Here is a 16,486-nt window from a genome sequence, read left to right on the forward strand (position 1 = left end):
TCTATATTACACGGGAGTAAACCCTATTGATTGTAAAATAATTATGACAATTGGTTCAGAGTTGATGACATAATTGCATATAAAAATAATCGTAAAATTGATACAAAATCTTTTTTTTTTAATAATAATAATAAAATCATTTATTAAGCTACAAAACGACAATATGAAAAAAATATGATAAAAATGTATTTTAATGTAATAACAACTTTATACATTAAAATACATTTTTATCAGAGGGAGACTTTGTACAAAAGTCGATTGCTTGGGTGCCTCTGTCCCATTCGTGTTTCAACCGTGAAGCAGTTGTGTTTGCACGGCTGTGTTTCGGTTTGAAGGGTGAGATATGGGGTGAATTTACTAGAACAGAGGAATAACACCTGAGTCCTCAGGAATAGCAACGCATGGGGGGTATCATGGGCGAAACAGTATACTCTGTTATGTCCATGGTACTGCTCATGTCTATAGGCGACGGTTACCACTTTCCATCAGGTGGGCCTTCAGCTTGTTTGCCATTCTACGTTGTATAAAAAAAATAATAATTATGCGGTAGCAACTAAAATGATCCCCACTCAGCGTAAGCTGCAGCTTGGTGATGCAGCGCTGATTTTCAGTGGGGCCACCACTCGAGAAACTGGATTAAATTTATGATACACTATTAACTGGACCTCATAGAAATACCAATATTATATATAAATATATATATATATAAATATAATAATATTTATTGTATAACATATATGTTATAATGAAGAATTTTTCAAAGTCATGTAATAATAAGTCGGTTTCCCCCAGACATTACTGTGTGAGGTTCTAAAAGGACAATAAAATTTCTTAGAGATCGGCAACGGGCACGTGACAGCCCTGATGTTATAGGCATCCATAAGATAGTAACTGTTTAACATTGGGGGAAAGGGATTGTTAGTAATGGAGACTGAGAATCCTATTGCTAGCAATATACCCAACCAGGTCGACCTCCTCGCCGTTCTCCCTGGAAACTATTATGGTTAATTCTTGATGAATTCATCATGTTGGGCTAACTGGCCTGTTTTCATTTTCATCTATCACTCTTCACTGGTGCTCCGCCAGCATATCCCGTTAGCGCAGGCGGGGTTATCATACCATTTTCACCCATCAAAAAAACCGTTTATCATTAGAAGGGCCGTACGCTTGTTTACCATCACAGTAATATAAAAAAAAAATTAAAATACTGAGTGCTAGGGATTTCAAATAAAAGACGTTTTATTTCAAGAATTTTATATTATATCTATTAAAAAAGTTTGCAATTGCTTTTATGTAGGAATATCGATTACTGTAAAAGTAACAATGGGGCCCATTTCTCTAAATCTAAAATTTCAATTTATATATGACAGTACACAAAATCTTTATTCTAAGAACCAATATTAACTAAATTTCAAATTGATTTAAATCAAATCTTTTAAATATTAATTCATTTATACTTTATTGTACACAAAAAAAAAACATTGTTATACTTATTTTGAATGAAGATGTAAAACAAGCGAGTTTAACTCTATAAGAGTTCTCTTCCAAAAAAAATTTTGTTTATGATAGTTTATAAATCAGTACTTTCTCGAAACTATCAAAAGTAGAGAAATAAATTTAGAGAATCGACGACCCCACCGTTCATTTGCTATAATTTTCACTAAATACTTCATTTATTTTGCTATATAATGACAACTTTGTTAAGATTTATATTATATATATATAAACTAGTTATAAAAATTACCCCATCTTTCAAGTTGAAGCAAATTATACACATTTACAAAATTTCATTTCATTTCATCAACGATAATGGTCAGATTTTAAATTTGAAAATTTGTAAAGGTATTCAGTAAGAGTCTTCCTTAATTAACACTCAGTGGACACGATGCAAAGTGACAGTCACAGAAGTTAGTAGAGATTTCGACTGATCGCTTCGATTGGCTTGAGTCATGCAACACGTTTTGAAATATTAACAAATCTTTTGGCTACAATATTGGAATTGGGATATTGCGTTATTTTAAACTCTATTATCTCAGCTTTGACATTGCTTATGGCGTTGTTTATTAGGCACTTAAAGTAGCAATATAAAGAGTAATAATAAACAGTGGTTGCTACTGGTCTAAACAAAGTTACTCGGCCCCTTTGCGAGGAGTATGCCTTAAATTAATGAATAGGTCCAATAACTTGTCGAAAAAAAGGAAGTAGCAAAGCAGAAGTGCATTTTAAATATTTACATACTAATAATTTAATATTAAACATTGAAAATTATATGTTTTGGTAATTTTGTTAGATGTTTAGCTTAAATCGCTTATTTACGTCGCCAGACAATAATACAATAAATATTATGCAACACATACAATAGCGTACTAGAGATAGCAAATAAATAAGTTGCCATTATATTAATACCGTGTCGTTCATAAAAACACCGAACAACTAACGAATCTATATTAAGAAGTATTTTCACCTTCTTTCTAGCCAATATGTTAAATTAAAAATATTTATATTTTTATACAAACTATCAATACTTATATATGTAAGTATTAATAGTAATATATATACATGTATGTATGTATAATATAGGTAACATGAGTATTATGTTTTTTTACTAATTTAGTATTATTTTTGTTTTTTCTATTCCTTTACACATCACGTTGCACCGTCAATTATATTTACATTATTCCTGTCTACAGTTGACTGGTAGATAACGCCAGATGGCGTTAAGTCCGCCATTTACACTTTTAGAATAATAGAAAATTTAATTTAATGTTCCTACTGTAATTTTAACAAAACTTGGATATCGTTACATTGAAACATTGTAAATTGGATGCTCCGTTTTTATGAACAACACGGGTGGTTATCAGTTATCTGATATTATGTCGGCTATAACTCATTAGAGCATTAATACAGTCAACAAAACTGGTTTTCTATCAGCGACGTCCTCTGTAGCCCCCTCTACCGCGTCGATCCCGGTCGTCATGCTCGTTCTGGTAGTAGCCTTGGTTTTGGTAACCTTTACTTTGACCTTGGCTGTAACCTTGGGTTTGGTAGCCTTGATTCTGGTAGCCCTTGTTGTAGCCACCGCCGCTGGCTCCTGTAAAATGTATAATCATCGTCATCATCATATCAGCCCTTAACGGTCCACTGTTGAACATAAGCCTCCCCTTTGGGGGTTTTGTCAATTGTTGCCAAGCTTGACAGGCGAACTGGTAACTACAGTTACCCTTACTTTTGGGGGGAAAGGGATTGTTAGTAATGGAGACTGAGAATCCTATTACTAGGAATATACCCAACCAGGTCGACCTCCTCGCGGTTTCCCCTGGAAACTATCATGGTTAATTCCTGATGAATTCATCATGATGGGCTAACTGGCCTGTTTTCATCCTCATCTATCACCCTTCACTGGTGCTCCGCCAGCGTATCCCGTTAGCGCAGGCAGGGTTACTATTCCATTCTCACCCGTCAAGAAAAAAACAAAAAACTGCAGTTACTGTAGGCTTTAGAGATGTTTGAAGAGGGATGCTGCTGCCCATCTCTCGCCTCTTACGACACCCACGGGAAAAGAAAGGGGCGGTCTATTCTATGCTGGGACCACACGGACGAAAATGTAAAATGATACAATAAAAACTAAATTTTTTTACAAAATATAATCCTATTTTTTTACTACTGTCCCATACTGTTTTAACATCACTGTAGCTTCGTAGCCATGGCTGTTATGTTGTTCCCATTAGTAAAACAAACCTTGATTATACTGGTTGTAACTGCCCATACTGTCGTAACCAGCTTGGTTATTGTAACCGTGGCCGTTGTTCCTGTCGTATTGATTGTAACCGCCGGGCGGCACTTCGTACGTTTGGTAGTTCCGCGAATTCTGGTTGTAACCCGCTGGACTCGTCTGAGGTCTGTGGATCAAATAATGAAATAATTAAAACATAAGTAGAAAAAAGTATAAAGTAACAAATTGCGGTACAATTAAATATGTGAGACCTATTCTGTGAGAAACTGGTGACTGCAGGTTTTGAAAAACCTGTTGGTAATTTAATACGATCAACTTGTGTTTTAAGTTTTTTTTTTTTTTATTTTGTTCATAGAATACATTGTAAGGTTTTTTTTTAATACGACTTAGAATGGCAAACAAGCTGACGGCCAACCTGATGGGAAGTGGTAACCGTCGCCTATAGACATGAGCAGTACCATGGACATAACAGTACACACACATACTGTTTCGCCCATGTACCCCCCATGCGTTGCCATTCCTGAGGACTCAGGTGTTATTCCTCTGTACCCTATAAATTCACGCCATATCCTACCCTTCAAACCGAAACACAGCCATGTAAACACAACTGCTTCACGGTAGAAACACGAATGAGACAGAGGTACCCAAGCAAAAAAAAACCGACATCAATTGTGACAAAACCAGTTATTTTGATATAAAAACTAAACTAAAGAATGAATTTTGATAAAATTTCTAATGGACAAATCTGTAAGTATATCACATTTACAGTTTTCATTATGGAAACCGAGAATTATTTACCGCCACATTTGTATAGAAAAAAATATTCTTCTTATACTAAACAACCTATATATATAAAGAACGAACCTGCCCTGATCGCCAGACGCCTGACTGTACCCGCCTTGTACGCGTCCACCGCCGCGCCCTCCTCGGCCTCCGCCACGGCCGCCACCGCCTCCGCCATAACCGCCCCCGCCGCCGCCAAAACCGCCGCCGCCGCCGCCGCCGCCGCCACCGCCACCGCCACCGCCAAAACCACCGCCGCTACTGCCACCGCGAGCGGCTTGGCCACCGCCGCGTCCGCCCTGGTTAAAATTAAATTAAACAATTTACTTGTATTTTAAAAATATTTTTTTCTAATTCAATTTTTGGTATTGGATGTATATATATATATATATATATGTGTGTGTGTGTGTGTGTGTGTGTGTGTGTGTGTGTATATATATATATATATATATATATATATATATATATATATATATATATATATATATATGTGTCAATATAAATGTCGACATAAAAAAATGTTTTAAAAAGAATTAATAAAAAAGGACATAGGCCACTTTTATCTTACTCAATGAGTAGAGGTGACATTTGCCTAAACCTATCTCTAAATCTTGTGACCAACGATTGCCTATTTGATTTATTTCTTCTGCTTTTCCTTTAACAATTGTCAACTAAATAATCTACGAAATTAATTTAGAAAAACCTGTTATTGGCCATACTACTTTGTTATGTAAATGTTTGTTAATTTTATTCGTAAACCGCAGTTGGTTTTTTAAAATAAATAAATAATCAATTTGACTTAATTTTTTTTTTAATGGATGATAATGGAATGGTAACCCCACCCGCTCTATCGGTATACACCGGCGGGGCACCAGTGAAGGATGATAGGTGAGGATGAAGTAGGTCAGTTAGCCCATCGTGACGAATTCAACAAGAATTGTTCACGATGGTTCCCAGGGGGAACCATGTGGAGGTCGACCTAATAGGGTGCATTGCTAGCAATGGGGCTGTCAAACTCCATTGCTAACAATCCCTTCCCCCACTTAAATCTATCCGAAATTTAGTTCTTATTCATATTATTTATAAAAAAAATTTTGTTATGATATCAAATTGAAATTTCAAATTTAAAGATAGCTTTAGAGAAATGACGTCTCAGAGTCGGCCCCAATATGACCCGACACAGTCACATAGACGAAGTCGGAGGTAAAAACTAATACATACTTGTGGCGCGGATCTCTGCTGCCACGAGGGCATCTCCGGTGGCGGTGGCTGCTGTTCGTTGGGACGGCCGCCTCTGTCTGGTACCTGGAATGATATTTATAATATTATAACTTAATGGTCGAGGGATGGGCAGCAGCGTTCCTCTTAAAATATCACCAAAAACTAAGTATGATTGCCAACCCGTCTGCTAAGCGTGGCAACTACTGGCAGAACCCCGCAATACAGTGAGACCTATGTTCAACAGTGGACAGTCAACGGCTGATCAGATCATGTGCGGCGGAGTTTACCAGTAATGTGGACTACCAGTCACATTGTTAGCAATATATATATATATATATATATATATATATATATTTATATATACCCTGTCAGGTCGACCATCACGCGGTCCCTCCTGGAAGCCATCGTGCTGAATTCCTGGTGTATTCATCATGACGAGCTAACCTGCCTTTTCATTTTACCTATCATCTTTCACTGGTGCCCCGCCAGCGTATACCGTTAACGCAGGCTACCACAACATTGTCATGATGAATATAATAAAAGCGAAAGTGAGTTTGTTTGTTTATTATGCTTTCTAATCCTGTGAATCCATTATGATGGATTTTGGTATATATAGATAAGATCCTGGAGACAGTTACAGGCTACTTTTTCTCCGGGTCAGTGAACATATCTCGGTAAAGCGGACGAAGACGTGAGTTTAAACTAGTATGATGGAAAATGGACATACCATTTTCCATCAGGTGGGCCGTCAGCTTGTTTGCCATTCTAAGTTGCATAAAAAAAAGTATATAATATTTATAATAAAGTAGGCAATTGTTACGTTATTTAAGAGTCGACACTTCCCTTAAACTAATGATACTGGACAACGAATCTATGCAACCATTTAGAAACATGAATAAAATAAACGAACCGTGACAACTATTTATGTTTTTGTGCAAAATATTGATATCATAAAAGATCTTTAACTAAATCAAACCTACATGAGAGTAAACTGTTAAACCCTGTTTTATAATTCCTTTGCAGAATTATAAAAAACTATTGACAGTTGCATAACACAGTTGCAATAAAGAAATTCGGACTGATCGAGAACTTCCTACTTTTGACCCGTGTACAGAGATTTTGGGAGACTTTGTACAAAAATCGATTGCTTGGTACCCAAGTTGTTCCATTCATGTTTCTACCGTGAAGCAGTTGTGTTTGCATGGCTGTGTTTCGGTTTGAAGGGTGGGATATGGCGTGAATTTACAGGGTACAGAGGAATAACACCTGAGTCCTCAGGAATGGCAACGCATGGGGGTATCATGGACGAAACAGTATACTCTGTTATGTCCACGGTACTGCTCATGTCTATAGGCAACGGTTACCACTTTCCATCAGGTGAACTTCTTTGGCATTCTAAGTTGTATAAAAAAAAAAAGATTTTAAGAGCATCGATATGAGACAAAAATGTAAGTGGATATGGGTGGAGAGTACAAACCCTGCTAGGCAGGGATATATTCGAGTCAAGGTCTAGTTGATGTCCGTGAGGGATGGATCTAAGCAGGGTCGAGTCCGAGTCAAAGTTGACTTGACGTCCGTAAGGGATTGGTAGAACACGCCCACTCCAGAATTAGCTGGCCAAACCCATAATACCAGCAGAACTTTCACTTACATACGTGCCATTAAAAAAAAACAATCTTAAATACGCTAATTCTCCACTCACTTGTCCGATGATAACTTTGTTGACATCAGTCTGGGTGTTCTTCCGTACACTAGCGCTGGATGTCTTTTCCACTTGGAGAAGCGTAGTCCTTGCGGCGAGGAAATCTGATAACTTCACGTCGGGTTTTACTTTGAGGAGCTCCCGCTTTGGACGGTACGTCGATTGTATGTGATCCTTCTTGGTCTTCAAACGGTCAGACCACTGGGTATAAAATAATTTAATAAGATATATTTAATACAGATATGTCTGTAATTATTTATCTACATTTTTCAATGAGTTTTACTGCATAAATACATTTCTGTTTTTCTAAAGGTTAGCTGGCTTTAATTAGCTAATATAAATTTATTTAGTTTTAATTAGCTAAATAAACTATATTTAGCTAATTAAACTTTGTTTTAGCTAATTAAATTAAAAAAAGTAATTAGCTGAAACAAAGTTCGCCTTTTGTACCATACTTTTTTTTTTGTAATGCGGTCAATAAGGAATCCTTACTAATATTATAAATGAGAAAGTGAATTTGTTTGTTACCTTATAGCACCTTAACGTCTTAACCGATCACTATAAAATTTAATATACACATACTACATGGGATGCAGGTTATAGGCTACTTTTTATCGAGGTCAATGAACATACTCCGGTTACGTGAACGAAGTCGCGGGTAAAAACTAGTAAATAAAACCATGTCCATTATGTTTCGCGAGTTTATCTCACAGGCAGTGAATTTACAGGGTACAAAGGGATAACACTTGAGTCCTCAGGAATAGCAACGCATTACGGGTATCATGGGCGAAACAGTATACTCTGTTATGTCTATGGTACTGCTCATGACTATAGGCGACGGTTACCACTTTCCATCAGGTGGGCCGTCAGCTTGTTTGCCATTCTAAGTTACATAAAAAAATATCTTTCAAAATTTCAATTCCACGTCTCTCTCTCTCTTCTTTCTTGAAATCTCTTGGGGCGCCTGCCCCCCCCCCCCCTTCTTAGATAGATAAGATTTACGCATGACATTTTAGTTTTTTATACATATTACTTTCTGGAATATCTTTACTGCTATCAATTTTCGTGAATTGGGATTAGATAACTCGTCCAGGCTAAATTTACTATCGCTTGAAATGATTGCGCATTTAATGTACAGACATGATCACACCAGCCTTCAAATCGAAGCAGCCCATTTCAAATTTTGCTTCATTTGTATTGTTGTTATCTTATTTCTCTATGTAGTTGGAATCTAGCAGTGGAATTACGGAGTGTGGAGGTTTAATACTTAAAAATAGCAACACAGGAGGCGTACCATAGACGTGACAGTACATGTTGTCTATGGTGCTGTTCATTTCTATAGGCGACGATTACGACTATCCATCAGGTTGGACTTGGCTTGTTTACCATTATATTTTCTATAAAAAATGTGTATATAACAAGAATAAAATAAAAAATAACATTAGAGATCATTTATTCCTGCCTGTATCTTTTTTTTTTATTGTCAAGGGACAAACGAACTGACGTCCACCTGATGAAAAGCGGATGCCATGGCCCATGACCACTTGCAACACGAGAGTTGCTTGTCCGTTACCGGCCTTTATCTGAATGAGACTTCTCAAGATTCTATCGTAGTTCTCTCATTGACTGGTCCCTAAGGAGTCTGGCATAATGATATTTTATTTTTTAAACAATATCAGACCTCAAAGCTCTGTATAGTGCACTCGAGTCTGGTGATGAGTGTTTCTCTTCTCAAACGGTACTCTTCGAACATTTCTGTATAATCCGTCTCTAATTTCTTCCAGTCTTTGTCTGTCAATGCTTTGTTGTATAATGGCTTGCCGACTAGTTGGTTACCTTAAAATAATTAAAAAAATATATATAAATATTATTATTATGAAAACCTCCGTAGGGAAGTGGTGGACGCATCGCTTTAACAAGGTCCCGGATTCCATTCCCGGTTGTGCTAATTTAGGAATATAACTTTATTAAATTGGTATAAATCTGGGTGTTCTGAGTAGTAATCGATATTAATTACCTATTTCCTCACAAAACAAGGTATTCTAGCTTGAAGACTATACATTGGTATTATTACCGACTCTTTTAAAAAAAAAATTGTCATATAAATACAGTGAACACTCTATATAAGCAACCTCTCTATAAGCAACATTCTTCATATTTTATTTATTCTACTCAGCTTAGTAAAAGGAATAAGTAAAAATAGTTTTCCGACGGTAAAGTATTTTTATACTCCTTTTTTCCTATAAGCAACTTTTCCCAATAAGATTTTTTTATTGAACTTGGTTCAAATGAGTTGCTTATATAGAGTGTTCACTGTATTAAGATTTTTTAAGTAACAAGTGCATTTTGATCCGCAACAGAAAACTACTACAATAGTAAACACACACACACATACACACCTAAATATACGTAATGTATAATATATGTAAATTTCTCATATTGTTAAAAATTTACACGCCGACATAGAGGCCGAATGTATACAGGAAATGTAAACCAGCTTCATCTAAAATTACCTACATTCTAGCAAAATAAATTAATTTCATTTTATTTCATTGTAGTAGAAGAAAGACCCATTTAAGTAATTTCTAAAAAAAAAAAAACAATCATACAAACCTTCCTTCTGTATGGTGTCCTTCAGTTTTGACTCCAATTTAGAAAACAACATCTCGGCCGTGATGTTTGGAGGTGGTTTGTTAAATTTAAGAGAGATCAATATTTCCTTCAGATCCTTGGCTGTTGGAGACTCTTGCTGAAATAATGGAATATTTAACACGTTGTAAACAATATCTAAACATGACAGTAATGGAGGAAGGGATCGTTAGTAATGCAGATTGCCAGCCCCATTTTTTTTTATTCAACTTAGAATGGCAAACAAGTTGACGGCCCACCTGATGGAAAGTGGTAACCGTCGCCTATAGACATGAGCAGTACCATGGACATAACAGTGTATACTGTTTCACCCATGATACCCCCCATGCGTTGCCATTCCTGAGGACTCAGGTGTTATTCCTCTGTACCCAGTAAATTCACGCCATATCCCACCCTTCAAACCGAAACACAGCCATGCAATCACAACTGCTTCTCGGTTGAAACACGAATAGGACAGAGGTACCCAAGCAATCGATTTTTGTAAAAAGTCTCCCTCTGGTACATTGCTAGCAATAAACCTCATCAGGTTGACCTTCATGTGATTATCCATGGAAACCATCATGCTGAATTCCAGATCTATTCATCAGGATAGATCAACTGACCTGCTTTCATCCTCACCTACCATCACTCACTAGTGCTCCGCCAGCATATACCAGTAGCGCAGACGGGGTTACCATTCCATTACCACGCATTGAAGAAAAAAATCAGGCAGGCTTGCCAGTCCAAATGTCATAAATTTAATACAGATTACATATGACTCAGGTGAAACACACAGTGTTTATTTATTTATTTATCTACATTTAACTCACCATAACAATTTCCATTGTAGAGTTTTTCTTCTCGTTGGGACAGTCAGTGGCTACCATTCTAGCTGCCATCAGTTCTGATATCATATAGTCTAATAAGAGTAGCCTATCCTCCTTTGACTGGAGGCGGGAGGACATGTGACCTGGAGGTAATAAATAGTAAAACTATTTAAAACTAGCTGTATCCCGCGGCTTGATCCGCGTGAATTAATATATAAAGTGATACTTTATATACTAATTCACGCAGATATATTCTAAGTTAGGATATAACCTAACCATGCACCAAATTGTATTCAATTCTGTTCAGCAGTTTTTTCTGTATGAAAGAGTAACAGAAATTTATCCATCGAATCATCATTACAAACTTCGAGTTTATAATATTATTTATTAATTATTAGAGGAACCCTATTTCTAAGATAAGTAGACAGATATATATATATATATATATATATATATATATATATATATATATATATATATATATATATATATATATATATATATATATATAAGGCCGCCTTTTGTATCACTTCCCAATCACTTGGTGCTTTTTAATAAAATGTAAATAAATAAATATTTGTTTTTTTTTTGCAATACTTACAAACTTACTATTACGAAAATAATAAATATACAAAAACAAAAACGGAAAGTACATAAAAGAAATAATGTAAATTTATTTATATTTCGTGCGTGCGCCTCAGTAATATAAAATAGACATAACTCAGATTATTGCTTTGCTCTCAAAAACACTGATATTCTGCTGTAACCAAAAATAAGGTGTTGTAGTAATCTTGGTAGATAAAAAATGTATCTCACTATAAATTTTTGTATATACATATTATATGGGATTGTGAAGGTAATCAGTGAGTGAATATATCCAGGGCATGCATATAAAATTCGCATTTAAAAGCCAGTAACACATAAATACAGTACAAAAGTTTATATAAACGTTGTCTGTCTGTATAGCTGTTACTTATGTTTCTACAAAGTACCAATGGTTGCATAGCTATCAGTTTCAAGGGTGAGAAATTGCAGGATGTGATGGTATTACAGCTTAGATCTCATGAATAACATTGCATAAGACTGAAGGGCACCATGGGATCACAATGGGTTCTATGAGGTCCATAGTACCAGTTCTTAGATAGTACATTAATAGGAGGAGCCTCATTGCAATATACCCTGTCAGGTTAACCTCTAAATCTGGAAACCACACCCAGGAAAACATAGTGATTAATTCCTAATGAATTTATCAAGATGGGCCAAACAATTTGCTTCATGCTTACTTATTTATTTATTTAAACTTTAATGCACAGTAAAATTCTATTTACATTTGGCAGACTTATCATCAGACAGTGTTCTCTACCAATCAACCATTGGGTAAACTGAGAAATATGTAGGAGGTGCATTTTTGAATAGAGAAAAAAAATAAAGCAATATTAGATAAATTCATATAATATAAACATACACATAATATTTTGAATAAATACATACATACATAAAATATATAAAACAATTAAATAAAACAACTGCAATAGAAGAGCAAATTGTAATCTATGACTCAAACAGAGTACCAGCAGGAGAAGCTTAACCTTTTAAGCTGTGATCACTTAACATCAGATTTGACACTATATTTGTATACAGATAGTGCAGGCAGGATCATCATTCCATTAACATCTCATAAAAAAAAGTACTGTTAATTAACACTTAATATTAGGTGGGCCATCTGCTTATTTATTATGTCCCAGCAAAAAAGGATGAATTGAAAATTTATCATATATTTATAAATGCAAATTACTATGCACTGTGGCTCATAACCATCTAACTGTAATGGTGTGAATGATGTCTAGTGTTGCTAGCAGTTTTAAGGCTATTGTGATCGTTTATCATCATAGGATACTCTTAATAGCTTTCTAAATGAAGTGAAAAACAAATTTGTACCTGTAACCAATGCCTTATATGGACAGCCAAGCTCCTTCAGGAACGAACTCAGCTCAAGCAAGAAAGACGCTGACTCATCAGCATCATTCATCACATTTATGGTTTCCTCCAGGTTACAGAGTTTCTTTAGCTCCTCCGCCAAGATGTGGATGAGTTTGGTGAATTCGAGGGATTTGGGGCCACCATCAAGGGCCTTCGAGAAGGCCACCTCATTAAGAAGTGGGCCCTCATAACTGTTTAAAAATTATGTCATTAAAATAAAAATCAGACCCCTATTTTTTTCAAATATTTGCAATTTCAAGTGTATTAATTAGCCTGGCCCAAGTTACAGGGGGAAGGGGTTGTTAGAAATGTGAACTACCAGTCCCATTGCTAGCAATATACCCTGTCAAACTATACATGGCCCCCTGGAAACCATCATGCTGAATTCCAGGTGTATTCATCACAATGGGCTAATCTGCCTTTTCATTATCATTGCTTCTCAGCCTTTTCACTAAGATCAAGATGCCTTTTCATTCTCACCTATCATTCCTCATTCCTTGCTGTATACCATTAGCACAGGTGAAGCCTTTTTTATCACCCAAAAAAAACCCCAAATTACAAGTTATGTTCATACCTATTATTATGTAGTGCCATTGGTATACATTCAAGTTGTTCTTTTTTTGAGATATTTTTTTATTTACTTTTTGGTAAAATATTTTTTTTTGATGGTACAAGAAATATTTTTTGAGACCCTATTAATAAATACTAACATTAGTTTTAAAGAATGGGTTACAATAATGAATATACTATATAACAATTAGAATTATTAATGTAATAAGACATCATAGTTGAGCCCTATAATGCATTAATCACACTTAGCTAGTGAGGGGCAGTGGTCCCACTAACCCAAATCTAATGAAGTTCAAATATGTAAAAACAAAGAACTATTCAATAGGAAAACTGTCAAATATAGCTATTGGACTATAAAGAAAAAGTGTACATTTCCAAAATTTTATTTAAATCACAAAAATATGTTTTCTTTCTCTGTGGTACAATAATTTTCTAGAATAGAATACAATACTTTACTTGCTTAAAATAGGTAATGACAAAGTTCAATAAACACTTTCATATTGAGCCAATATTAAGCATGCAAATTATAATTTGTCTTTTTTTTTCAATTCTAGAACTATAAGTTTGTAAAAGATTAGAAAAAAAACGGCTATATTCACTTAGTTTAGTGTTTTATAGATATTTATGCTAAGTAATAGTAATTTCTGGATATTTTTTGTCCAAATAAAACACAAAATTCTAGAAATACCGCTACTTACAGCTGTTCGTTATAACCTAAATTATTTACTGAATAACCTATTAGAATTAAAGATGTGTCAAGAAATAAAACCTAAACATCTATTTAAAATACTTTTTTTATAAAAATTACCACCTTTATGAAGAAATATCAACAGAAAATGTATTAGAAAAAATATGCACTTGATTAAAGAATTAAAAAAAAAATAAACTTACCCCAAATCGTTTAAACCGTCTAATATATCGTTCTCCATATTGTACTTAGATTGGTATCATTCGAAATAAATATTTGTATATTTAATTAATATCTAGCCGGTCACAATAATTTAGAAATTAGAAAATTCTTCTGTACACGCCAACTAACGCCATAGTCATCAGTGTTACCAACATTTGGACATTTTCCCCCCTAAATTATGAAAGAAACTAAAAATTCGATGTACCTGTGTCGAAAATTTAGTTTTAGTACGTTCTTATAAAACTATATATGATGTATAATTTATTTATAATAACTAAAGTAATTATTTAATAATATATAACAATACAGCTATTCATAAATTTTAATAAATATCTATTTATAATATTCTAATTTGTTAACATTTTCATAATAATATAAATCCATATGTTTTGTATTAAACTTTAACAGAAAGTCATAGAAAACAATTAAGCACTAATTATTTTACACTTTAACTGAATAAGTAGATACTCGCAGAAAATTAATATTCAATCATCATTTCAGCCATTATCCGTCTACTGCTGAACATAAGCCTCCCCCATAGACTGCCATAAATATTTAATAATGTAATATAATAAATTTTTATTACAATTTCAAATACAAGTCAATGGAAATATCCAATTATTGTCTAAAAATTTGTATTTTTCTCGAAATACCCGGGAATCATTATTGCATCCTGAATTTATTGGGAATCCTGTATATGTAGCAACATTGGCTGTATCTGACGTTATTCCAGGACTGACGTTTTCAAGCTGTCATCTTAATTCAAACGTCAATCTAGAATAAATCTGTACTTATAATAAAATACATACTTGGTAATTTTTTCATTTTTAACGTCCTATGAGTTGGGTTTAATCCAGCTATCTACACATTCTGACTGATCAATTAAGTTATCTTATATTTTTACAGAAAAGAAATATATTTATGACTATAAACAAGCGTCGATTATGTCGAAATCTACTATGACTGTTACCGGCGTTTTCCAGCACCACTGATAAAAATTAACGCTCAAAATATTGTAAGATGTTGACATTATGAAATTTATTCTTATAAGAAATCTACCCACAAAAAAGTTTGGAACGTACTTACATATTATATAGGAACACTGACTTTGGGATCCATTATTGAGAAAAAATGACGAATATTAAGATGCATAGAGAAGTAAAAAGGTTATTTCTTATTCCTAAACTAGCGGCCCGTCCCGGCGTCGCACGGGTGAACATTTTTACATTTTAAAAAGTGGCCATTAAGGCTGCATACGCGAATAAAAATGAAGTAACTTCTCCCGTTTTCCCAACATTCCCCTTCACTGCTCTGCTCCTAATGATCGTAGCGTGATGAAAAGTATACTATTACCTGCCCAGGAGTATGAAGAATAATTGTACCAAGTTTGGTTAAAATCCGTCCAGTAGTTTTTGTTTCTATAACGAACATACAGACAGAAAGACAAAAATTTCACTGATTGCATTTTTAGCATCAGTATCGATCACTAATCACCCCCTGATAGTTATTTTGGAAATATTTATGTACAGAATTGACCTCTCTACAGATTTATTATAAGTATAGATAAATATTCTTTAGCAGGAGATAGGTGATTTATCATTGAAAGCATTTAGTTGGCGGCGCAAATTGTTGCATAACATTTTTTTTTTATTTTTTGTACAAGCTTTTACCCGCGACTTCGTGTGACCGGAGTACGTTCATTAATCGGGATAAAAAGTAGCTTATAACCTCCGTACGCACATGTATAGCATATAGTGCATACCAAATTTCATAGAATTTGGTTAAGCCGTTGAGGCGCTGACAGGTTACAAACAAACTCACTCATATTTATTATACTAGTAAAGATTGCAATAAGACAAATGAGCTTGCTTGGGCGCTTCTGTCCCATTCGTGTTTCTACCGTGAAGCAGTTGTGTTTGCATGGCTGTGTTTCGGTTTGAAGGGTGGGATATGGCGTGAATTTACAGGGTACAGAGGAATAAAACCTAAGTCCTCAGGAATGGCAACGCATGGGGGGTACCATGGGCGAAACAGTATACTCTGTTATGTCCATGGTACTGCTCATGTCTATAGGCGACGTTTACCACTTCCCACCAGGTGGGCCGTCAGCTTGTTTGCCATTCTAAGTTGCA

General features: G+C 34.9%; 1 protein-coding gene across 1 annotated transcript; it reads right to left on the minus strand.

Annotated features, from left to right (window-relative positions):
• Window positions 1-1,237: 1,237 nt before the first annotated feature.
• Window positions 1,238-14,516, minus strand: LOC113523189 (protein FAM98B). The gene is made up of 10 exons (XM_052891965.1): window positions 14,336-14,516; window positions 12,833-13,065; window positions 10,898-11,037; window positions 10,053-10,188; window positions 9,121-9,275; window positions 7,440-7,640; window positions 5,738-5,821; window positions 4,598-4,815; window positions 3,739-3,899; window positions 1,238-3,091 (listed from the first exon to the last, which is right to left on the minus strand). The coding sequence occupies exons 1-10, from the start codon at window positions 14,371-14,373 to the stop codon at window positions 2,928-2,930; spliced, it is 1,530 nt and encodes a 509-aa protein (XP_052747925.1). The 5' UTR covers window positions 14,374-14,516; the 3' UTR covers window positions 1,238-2,927.
• Window positions 14,517-16,486: the final 1,970 nt, after the last annotated feature.

This window comes from Galleria mellonella, unplaced genomic scaffold (genome assembly GCF_026898425.1).
Source record: "Galleria mellonella isolate WM207_F2 unplaced genomic scaffold, CSIRO_AGI_GalMel_v1 utg146, whole genome shotgun sequence".
NCBI lineage: Eukaryota > Metazoa > Arthropoda > Insecta > Lepidoptera > Pyralidae > Galleria > Galleria mellonella.